Source organism: Mytilus edulis, chromosome 13 (assembly GCF_963676685.1).
Source record: "Mytilus edulis chromosome 13, xbMytEdul2.2, whole genome shotgun sequence".
NCBI classification, from domain to species: Eukaryota; Metazoa; Mollusca; class Bivalvia; order Mytilida; family Mytilidae; genus Mytilus; species Mytilus edulis.
This window is the reverse complement of record NC_092356.1, coordinates 48227601-48238473: the sequence shown is the minus strand read 5'-3', so window position 1 is coordinate 48238473 and position 10873 is coordinate 48227601. Positions and strand designations below refer to the sequence as shown.

Here is a 10873-nt window from a genome sequence, read left to right as displayed (position 1 = left end):
AAGAGTTCCAAATAGTGAATTTGAAACCATCAACGGGAGATATATAATTCATATGCAGGTCATGCTGAAATAATCTCTCTCTCTCTCTCTCTCTCTCTCTCTCTCTCTCTCTCTCTCTCTCTCTCTCTCTCTCTCTCTCTCTCTCTCTCTCTCTCTCTCTCTCTCTCTCTCTCTCTCTCTCTCTCTCTCTCTCTCTCTCTCTCTCTCTCTCTCTCTCTCTCTCTCTCTCATCTCTCTCTCTCTCTCACACAACACATTTCTTTCATTAAAAATTAAATACAAAAAGCTGTTTTCTTTTCCAGTTAGTTTCTTAAAATGACTGAAGTAGATGACAAAAACAACTTTCTAACACTGGAAGATACAATTGATTTCATCAAAATTGATCCCATTCCTTTACCAATAGATAAAGAATTCCATATTTTTATTTCTTACAAGACGATTGAACCAGATTGTCTGACTGCTCGAAATATAGACAAAATGCTAAGGAGCAAGGGTTTAAGATGCTGTCTTCACGAAAGAGACTTCATACCTTGAAATACAATAATGAATAATATTGTTCAAAATATAAAGCGATCGGTTAAAGTTGTGTTCTAGCTATCAGAAAATTCAAAAGCTAGTAATTGGTGTCAGATTGAGCTAAACGTTACAGAGACTTTAAATATAGAAGAAGGGGGATACAAGCCAATCATCTTAAAATTAGATGAGTGTGACGTTCTCGATTCGATGAAAATCTACACGTAACTGTCTGCAGATAGTTCTCTAGAGAAATGGATTGGTCGACTATCGAAAGCAATAAATGACCAAACAGATGAAACATAATGTTGTTATTACATTAAAAAATAAACAAATGTAAACTTAACAAAATACACGATAATCTTGAAGTATAGTATCTAGGTACTGGTGTTGTTTGTTAATACCGTTTTATAATATTCTTTTATTTGTCTTTAGAAATTTTTTCTTTACTGTCTAATCTTTTTTGGAAAAAAAACTCCATTTAAGTCACAATTTGTAAAAGTAAACTATTACAGTAAACCATTATTATTCAAAATCTTGCGAGCATGATTCGGTCGAAGTTGTTTCACTATAGTTTCAAAATTTAAAATCCTTTACTGGATTACCATATCTGAGTATAATGTTTTTACTAGTTTTTGGTTTTAATAAATTAAACACACTTATAATCTATAATTCAAAGCTTGAATTGACCATTTATCTTTTTGACGTGGCTCTGTGCTTTGTGTTTTTTGTCTTTGTGTTATTATGCTAAAGTAATTTTTTGTATTCTTGTCTTTTGTTTTTGCTAAAGTGCATTATCTATATACCTTTTTTTGTCTCCTTTGTTGATATGTTCCTTCTTTTTTTTTTTATTGATTTTGATTAATTTATAACACAATGATGACTGATATATCCATATATTTTTACATGATTATCTACTATATAAGAAGATCTAAGAAGATGTGGTATGAGTGCCAATGAGACAACTCTCCATCCAAGTCAATTTGTAAATGTAAACCATTATACTAGGTCAAAGTGTTTTCAACACGGAGCCTTGGGTAACCGGCACCGAATAGAAAGATATAAAATAAACTACCAGTGGAAAACCAACGGACTAATCTATAAAAACAACGAGAAACACTTGAACAAACAGCAACCAAATTGAATGAACATCACTTTCCTGACTTAGGACAGAATGTTATTTTGTGCGACGTGCATACAAATGAGAGGTTCAGCTAGCTATAAAACCAAGTTTAATCCACCATTTTTCTACACGAGAAAATGCCTGACTGAAGTCAGGAATATGTTCGTTTATAATGTTGAAATTTTGATTTTTTCCATTTGATAAGGGATTTTCTGTTTGTAAATTTCCTCAGAGTGTGGTATTTTTGTCAAATAACTTTTCACCTTTGAAAATTTCGTCTTGAACCTGGGAACCTATCGGCAATCTAAAAAATATACATATTCAAATATCTTAATGTACTTTGTATGTTTAATATCTTTGAATGATATATTTTTTTACTGCAGAACACCTGGTTTCAAATAGAAAGGACATTACTGTTGTTGCAACGCCATGTATTTATTACAATTGCGACGAGGAGCACTCAATAGCAAGGTGTCGATATCCACATGTATGTGTAAAGTATATTGTTAGTGAGGAATCGTGTGATTGGAGTTTCAGCAAGAACCACGATTTATTTACGGATCAGTCACGACAAATACTTACAGATCTTTGGTTCATTTACGATAAAAACCAAAATGCTCTTTTAGAAATGTATAGGCAGAAATGTAAAGAGAAACTTGCTTCAATGCCAAACAACTTAATAACTGGTCCTTGTTTTTTCTATAATTACAGGGGATGTTTGCTTGGCTGTTTTCGTTGTCCTTACACACATATATGTAAAGAATGGTTTTACGGTAACTGTATGAAGGATAGATGCACGTTTTCTCATCACGTATCAAACGATCACAGTAAAACATTGCTCGAAACATTTGAAATTGATACTAAACAAGATGATAAGTTATCTTTGAATGAATAAAATTATAATATCATCGGGACTCCGGGGTCTGTTGTTTTTAAGCTCGGGGTATCGGGATTGACCCTTTCGGGATCCGGGAATTCTATTTCCGAAATTCTGGATGTCGGCATTGAAATTTATTTAAATTCTGGACCTCGGGATTTCGTATTTATAAGCCCGGGATTTCGGGATCTGGACCCCTCCTTCCCGCCTCCCTCTATTACGGTTTAAGAAAAGAGGTCAGGAAAGTTTTGTGACACTTGTAACTGCAATTTATTATGGGGGAATGAGAGGTGAAATGTGTTCAGACTATTACATTTCGATAGCTTTTTAAAGATTTTTTTTTAAATTTATATTGTGTTAGAATTATTGTGTTTTGTTGTTGTGGTATTTATTAACCCGACAATTGCAATTTTTTTTTTATCGAATATATCTTTTTTACTCTCAATGTTGAACCCCCCACCCCAAAAAAAAATAAAATAAAAGTATTCGATAAAAAAAACGTTGAATGTAAATGATTTGAACTCCAAAGTCTTATATTATTGTATGATCATGAACTAGGTGAAAGCAGAGAGCTGGTTGTAATCCACTTAGGTTTAATTCTGTAACAGTTGTACCTCACAACATCATTTCATGGTATTTTTTTTTTGTATATATTTTTATATAATACCGTTGATTTTGTCAGCTGAGTCTTTTGTGGCCTACATGTTATGTTTTTTTCCTTCAATTGTTGAAAACAGTATGGTTGTTTATAGTGTTTGCTTACATCGACTTGATTTAACCAGTGGCAGATAGTTGTCTCATTGGAAGTCATACCACATCTTCTTATTTTTTAATATTATATAAGTAGGGCAGCTATGCATTTGCATTATGCAGAGACAATATTTGTACGGCACTACGCTATAGGTAAACCCGTGTAGCAATACATTATGAAAAAAATAATCGCCGTGCATTACACTGAGTAAATTCTTATAAAATTTTATTAGGTAAATTTTTAAAGCATCGAACATGATGCATTCTCATGAGCTCGCCTTTGGTACTTTCTTCTATATCATTAATTTTACACCAGTTAATCAAAAGCATTACACTATATATACATTGCTAAAGCATTTCCTTATACACAATGTTATTGTATAACAGTACTGGGTATGTTCCTGTCGTAATTGCACAAGTCGATCTCAATAGTATCATATTAGGTGTATGTTTTCATCTTGAATATGTATGAAATATCTGCGACGGGAAGTTATACCAACTACTCTAATCTTTTCTATTTTGTGAAAATGTATAAGGGAGTCCTTCTTTTTAACCTCATTACGGCCTAAAAAATTCTGAAGATTAAATGAAATCAACACGTTTTAAAATTCAAGCGTCCGAAGCGCTTTTCTGGATTAACCTTGATATAGAACACTAATGGCTGAACATTTGAAAGCCACGGATGTACAAGAACCGATCGGAAATAGTTGAAGAGCCATAGTATGCATTATATTTATTATTTAAATCCGTGGATGTGGATTTTTAACAAATAATGCATGGAACAAATAAATATTTTCTTATGTTACTGAAACTCCATTCAGCAAACATTACATCATTCTTTGTCATTAGTTAAAGAATCGCGACGGGAAATTTTGTAATTTTTTTTTTTTTTTTGCAGAGTTGCGTCACTAGCATGTGTGTAAACATGACTTATGAAATAGGATATTGTGTGCAAATCCCCAGAATAACACCATGCAGAAATGACGAAGATGATTATATGCAGAAAATATGTCTACTTTTCTAAATACAAACATGCAGAAGTAAGATGGAAAACGAGGTGTATACCCGATCCTAATATTAAAACCGATCAAATCATTCTGACAACACTGTGTTAACCGGGACAAACTCAAACTCGATATTTGATTCACAAAAAAATTATTAAAAAAAGGTGAATAAAATCTGCGGTAACTTTCTTACATTTGCGGTAAATTTAATTACAAACTTGCAATTTTTTGGCTACAGAAATATTCTTTAAAATTAGTTAGTTAATTATCTTATAAATTTACAACGCTAGATCATTTGTAATACATAGGAAGATAGGTGATACACACGCACGACATTGCTACGACATTGTAGGTATAAAAGAGTTACGACGTAGAAGTTGTGGCGACGTTACTGTAGACCATGACGTCGCCGAATAAATCTAATTGTTCCGGCCAAAAAAAACCAAACGTCAACAAGGAGTAGCGTAAAAACTAGCACGGTTGCCAAGGACTTTCTTTGCGCCGATGGATTCGTCTTTCATTTTTGAAACGTATATCAATTTAAAAACAAATTCTATTGACCAACAAAATAGAAAATCTTGATGAAGTAAAAATATTTGCTAATTTTGATGATTTTCCCTATATATCCTTTGTATTTGTGGCGTAACATGCTATTATTGTACATTGTTTTATAAGTAATATTAAGGTCATTGTCACTTTAAATTCTTGTTCTACTTATTTTAGCAAGGGTTCTATTGGCAAAAGGGAGATGTCAAGAGAACTTTTAATTATTCATATATCCCAGCTGTTCAAAGTATCAATATTATATGCTCCTGATCCCAGTCAAACCTTAATATTTAAAAACTCAGTAGTATAAAGCAAGTTTAGATCACTTTTTGAGACGATGTATGGTTATGTGTTGTGTGCATACTCAATAATCGCACATACAAATCGGTAATAAAGATACGGAAATTTCGAGAATTGACGATGAGACCAATTATATAAAAAGATAAGGAGATCAAAAGTCCACCAAAGACCAAAGACAAACGGGCAAGAAACACCTTTGGACTCTCTTTCTGTCGGTTTATAAGCCTGAATCAAGTCTTGTACAAATAAAGTTCATATTTCGAGACGATGTATGGTTATTCTCTCTACTGTATATTATTTTCAAAAAATCGCTTCTCAAAATATAAAACGCAGTCCTTGTATATAGTTTTACACATTTTCTAAAAAAAACATATGAATAAAATGGGATTATTCAAATTTTGAAATAGAAAAAAGAGACAATAAACGAGCCAATGTGCTAGGTTTGTAAGGCCTCTTGTATGTTTGCCCTCAGCATTGTGGCAACGTCATGATATGTTACTTTTAGCAACATCCTTCTATCAACATAAAATCCACAGCTACGACGTAACGTCCAACAACTCTGAGACTTGGTAGAATGGCTTCTATTTTTCGTGGTAAGTTTTATATCAAGTTATAGGCTATCCTACAACGATGAGTTTTGACATATTGTGTTTCTTCTGTTCGTCTTTCCGCTAAAAAATACATAGTTCTAATTGATTAAAGAACTAATTTAATATCATTATTATATAGTTTGTCAACTTAAAATGTTTTTGATTGTTTTTTGTGTTTTAATGCTGTTTGTCTGTCGGATAAAATTTTGTCGCATAATTTCTCAGTAACTACAAGTGAGAATAAGAACTTCAGAGAATCTGTTATTCGGGTTTTGTGTGATTATGTTTTACCGCGTGATGAATTTTCATATTCATTTCTCATCAACTTTATATTTACCGATACTGAAATTAACATAACGTATCACAATCACGTATGCAATTTTCGTCTTATTTTCCTAGCAAACGAAAATACAAATAAGAGTCGGCTTCGTATCAATGAGACAGCTATCCACTTTAGACACCGATGCATACTATAGTGTTTTTTTTATTTCCTGAGGAACCGAAAGATGAGAATGTGAACAATTGTGTAGGTCACTGTGCGACCTTTAACAATGGTCAAATTTCATACCTATATATAGTATGCTATAAAAGACCCCGAAATGATAAAATGTGACACAATCAAAAGAAATGATTTGTGCTTAAATATTAAACAAAAACCGGACGAACGAGACGGACGGAAACAAACGACAACTATTCAATTACCGGTTTCTGACATAGTTGTGATATAACTTATAAATGTAGTGTTTTGTATAATGGCCTGTTAATGCCATTACGTGTTTTCGCCCTTCATATTCTATACGTCAAAAACGCGAAAACGAGAAATCGTGAAGCTGAAAACGCGAAACGCGATATATTTCTTCTTTCTTATTTCGCGTTTTCGCAATTTTGCGATTTCGACTTTTCGCGATTTTGCGTTTTCAACCTATGGAATATGAAGGGCGAAAACGCAAAATGGCCTTAACCGGCCACCATAGTTTTGTACTTCCTAAAATTGTCTTTGAATCTTTTTTTTCTCAGTAATTATTTTGAGAATATAACCCAATTCGGAGACCGTTATTGATCTGTGTTTTATACGCTTTCGTGTATGCTGCGTCGACGTACTGTCCGCGAAATTTAAAATCTCATTGCTTTTACACTTGCCAAATTGTACCATGATTTCGCCGGCATCTTCTAGTTGAGTTTATGCTACCAGACATGTAATTTGTTATCGTCAATGTCCACCTAAAGATAATCAGAAAATGTTTGAACTTGATAGTTTTGATTTGTAAAACTGTTCTTTTTAAGATATTCTAATGGATGATATGGATGACCCTCCAGAGACAGACTGGCAGACAGGAAAGGCACTTCCGGAACGCCTGGTGTACATGCTTACGAATGAGGTGTTGGCGGATGTAAAATTTATCGTAGGTTCCGACCATACAGAAGTTAAAGCCCACAAAAACATTATAGCTAGTGCTAGTCCGGTATTTTTTGCCATGTTTGCTGGTCCTTTGGCAGAACAGACAGAAGTAGCTGTTCCGGATATTGAGGCAGACATATTTAAACAAATGTTGAGGTACTGTTGTTGTAAAAAGTAGGCTGAGAATGTCTTTGTAAATTTAAAGTAGGCTTATAATAGAGTTAACTAATCCATTCAGTATGAATGATGTATGAACGTATGCCAATGTGACAGCAACCCAACAACTCACGCAACAAAACACACATAAAATATATCGGTACAACAAGAAACGCTTTTTTCAGTGACAAAATTTCAGTAGATTTTAAATGATCTTGAATTGAAATGTTTGGTGTTATTTTTTTAGAGAAAGTAGTTCAGCAGAAACCTTCAATATTAATCTTAAGGTAGTCTAAGAACCTTTTAATATTATTCATGAAAAAGTCATTGTTCTAATGAAATAGTATTAAAATCGAATGTTTATACAAAAATGGAGCGCAGCATTTTGTTGTTGTAAATTTAAATTTCAGGCTAATTAATGCGGACACGTTTTCGCTGAATGAAGAAAATGTTTATGGACTTCTTTATTGTGCAGATAAATATCTAATTCAAAGCATGAAAAATGCGTGTGTCAGGTTCCTTCATTCCCTGATAGATTTAAACCGTGTGTGGAATGTGCTACAAACAGCCATTGACTTCTCTCTCGATGATCTTAAATTAGAATGTCTGCAATACATTTCAAGAGATACAATTAGATGTTTAGGATCGAGTCAGTTCCAAAACCTTGGCAAAGAGTGTTTTTCAGAGGTAATACGATACGAAAGACTGTCATGTAAAGAAGAGCTTGTATATGAAAGTAGTATAAATTGGGCTGCAAATCAGTGTCGAAAACAGAATATTGCGGAAAATGATGAAAATATAAGATCAGTTTTGGGAGACGTAATTTTTGCCATAAGATTTCCACTTATGGATGTAGAATACTTTGCTAGGAATATCACGGTCAAAAATATTCTAACAAAAGATGAAATACTATCAGTGTTCCAGTCTATACATACTAAAGCTGAAGGCTTGTTTTCTTCCGAAAAGCGAAAACAAACCATGCGCCTTCTCCGAAATATCAGCCATGCCGATGGCTCTGTAGAAATGATCCAGCGATGTATGGACAATTCTGAAAATCTTTTTGCAGCAGCGGATATTTATTGTAAAACATCAGATATCAATCTCCATGGCGTTATTGTCTACGTTCCGCCATCGAGAACAATTCAGACAAAGGTCAGTTTAAGACTAAAGAGGTCAATAAAACAAGAGGACATCGATATAGATTATTTGCATTATAGACCAAGAGGCTATCAGGATTACGGAGATAACTTAATGAATCAGCATGGAGGAGACGATCTATCCAATGTAGAAAACTTTACCATAGCCCAAGACATTGATACACACAATGTCCCGTTTGAAAGACAGTATACACTCAAGCGAAATGTCTGGTATAGAATAGAAGCAACAGTAATCTTTAAACCACAATGGGGAAACTTTTCCAATCGAAATAGAATTAAGAACAGTATGAACAGATTCAGTTCGGCACACACAACGTCAAGCGAAACGTGTCAAGTAGAAAATGTGACGCATGGCAATACTAGTATAGTCTTCAGACATATCATTGGCAGAGATCCGGGACAGCCATTGATTCATACACTCATCTCTGGTCTAATGATCAGCGAGGTTTGATCTTTGGTGTTATTGAGACTTTGTCAGTCTTAACTCGGTATAACGATACTTTTTTTTTTTAATTTATAAATGATTTTTTTTTTAATATGGAATTTAAAAACTTAGCCCATCTAACTCAAAAACGTGTTATTCTGATGCTGCTTTGAAATTCATGATGGCTTCCCTTGTGAAATAGAGAACTAAACATTTGTTATGCGAATAAAAACGTTTCACTCTGTGTATTAAAGTCATAAGAAACCTCAGGTTAACTGAAAATAATGCATATGTTTTTTTATAACTCATGGATAGTTTTCATTATAAAACTTATGTACATATACTTTTTTCTGAAGAAAATTATTTAATTTGTTCATATTTAGAAGAAGTTTACTTTATTTTAATTGCTCCCTTCCAGGAAGCAATTCCCCGACATATTTTTCGTATGCAAAGTGACCTCAGTATGACCCGTCTCGTAAAAATCCGGTGATCGCAATACGCATGGCTGTCCTTAAAATAAACTATTGTCTGATTGTACATGTTAAACACGTGCTTAATATCCATGCCTTTTGTTGATTGTTGACAAACAGGTGACAGCTTCAAAACTCGAAGTTTAATTACCTGTCATATTTTCACAACACTGACCGATTGAAAAAAAATTGACGATTATACGAAATTCATGCGAAACAAAATGATAAAATCGTGCATAGACGACTAAGTTTATGATGTTTGTATGCATTTGTTCAAGAATTGGAATAACATTATTTTTCACAGGTCACTCGTTTATTATGACTTTAACATACACCAATCACAAATAACAGGTGCTTCTTGTATGATGTATATTGTTTTTGAACCCCTAGACCGCTATGTTGATAATAATGAAAATCTAAGTTAAATCTTGGATGTATATATGTAAAGAACTTTAAGGAAACCTTTTCACTTTGCATTTAAATAATTTCACATAATATGTGTTAACCCTCCAATCAATTTGCATCAAATACTCTATATAAAGGTACAGTACTGCACATTGCAAAATGAGCCTACTAAGTATGTTTCTTTTCTATTCATACTGCCGGGTGTGACTTTTTTTTTGGCAGAATATCATTTATGGAAGCATACAGGGGAACACTTAAGGCAACACAAATATGTTTCCTCCTATCTGCTCTGCTAATAATTTATTAGGTCAGCCCAGCTAATAATTTAAATCCATCAGTAAGCCTATCTCAACAATAAAAGAACAGTATGTACTGTTGATATTTTACTACATTCCATTTATATGCGATCACAATCTATGTAAACGTACACCCATGTTGTTATGCAACTTTCAGCTATGTCCGGTGTACTTTTAATTGGTTCTTTTGTTGAAATGTTAAAGTCTCATTGACACATTCTCCACATTTCTGCTTAAAACATATTTACGTATTATTTGATACATAACTGCTTGGGCTCGATGCCAAATACGATATCATGATTGTGGATTCATTTATTTTCGTGGGTAAAAATTTTCGTGGATATGTGATTTCGTAGTTCTCCCAATATCTGGATACAACTTTATAGAATTTTGTATTTCGTTGAACATTTTAATTCGTGGTTTACCTGTACCCGCGAAACCCACGAAAATTGGTATCCAACAAATAATATACAAGTATACTGGGTTAGTAATTTACATATGATCAATAGCGGGAGGCTTTCTCCATCAATCAAGAATGATCACAAGAAAATAGCAAACAATGCCTAAACTGGAATTTAACACCAATCAACCAATTGATCAATCCAACATTATTTTGAGGTCAACAATTGTGTAGTTAGTTGTGTTTTGAGTTGTGTAATGAATTGTCTGCTTGTTTATGCAAGATTTAGATATCATATTTTGATCAACATGATTGACATTTAGGAGTGAGGTACATTCCAATTAAGACAATTTGTCTGTTTATAAGTCATAGCAGTTGTCAGTACTATAAAAAATTAAAGAACCTTAGTGAGCGCGCTCACATACCCCACGTCCCCAAATTTGCAAATAAGTTCAAATGGGGG

At 33.4% G+C, this 10873-nt stretch overlaps 1 protein-coding gene across 1 annotated transcript; it reads left to right on the top strand.

Annotated features, from left to right (window-relative positions):
• Positions 1 to 5610: 5610 nt before the first annotated feature.
• LOC139500789 (BTB/POZ domain-containing protein 6-like) lies at positions 5611 to 8951 on the top strand. The gene is made up of 3 exons (XM_071289647.1): positions 5611 to 5706; positions 6988 to 7258; positions 7669 to 8951. Exons 1-3 carry the CDS (start codon positions 5688 to 5690, stop codon positions 8864 to 8866), a joined length of 1488 nt encoding a protein of 495 aa, XP_071145748.1. The 5' UTR covers positions 5611 to 5687; the 3' UTR covers positions 8867 to 8951.
• Positions 8952 to 10873: the final 1922 nt, after the last annotated feature.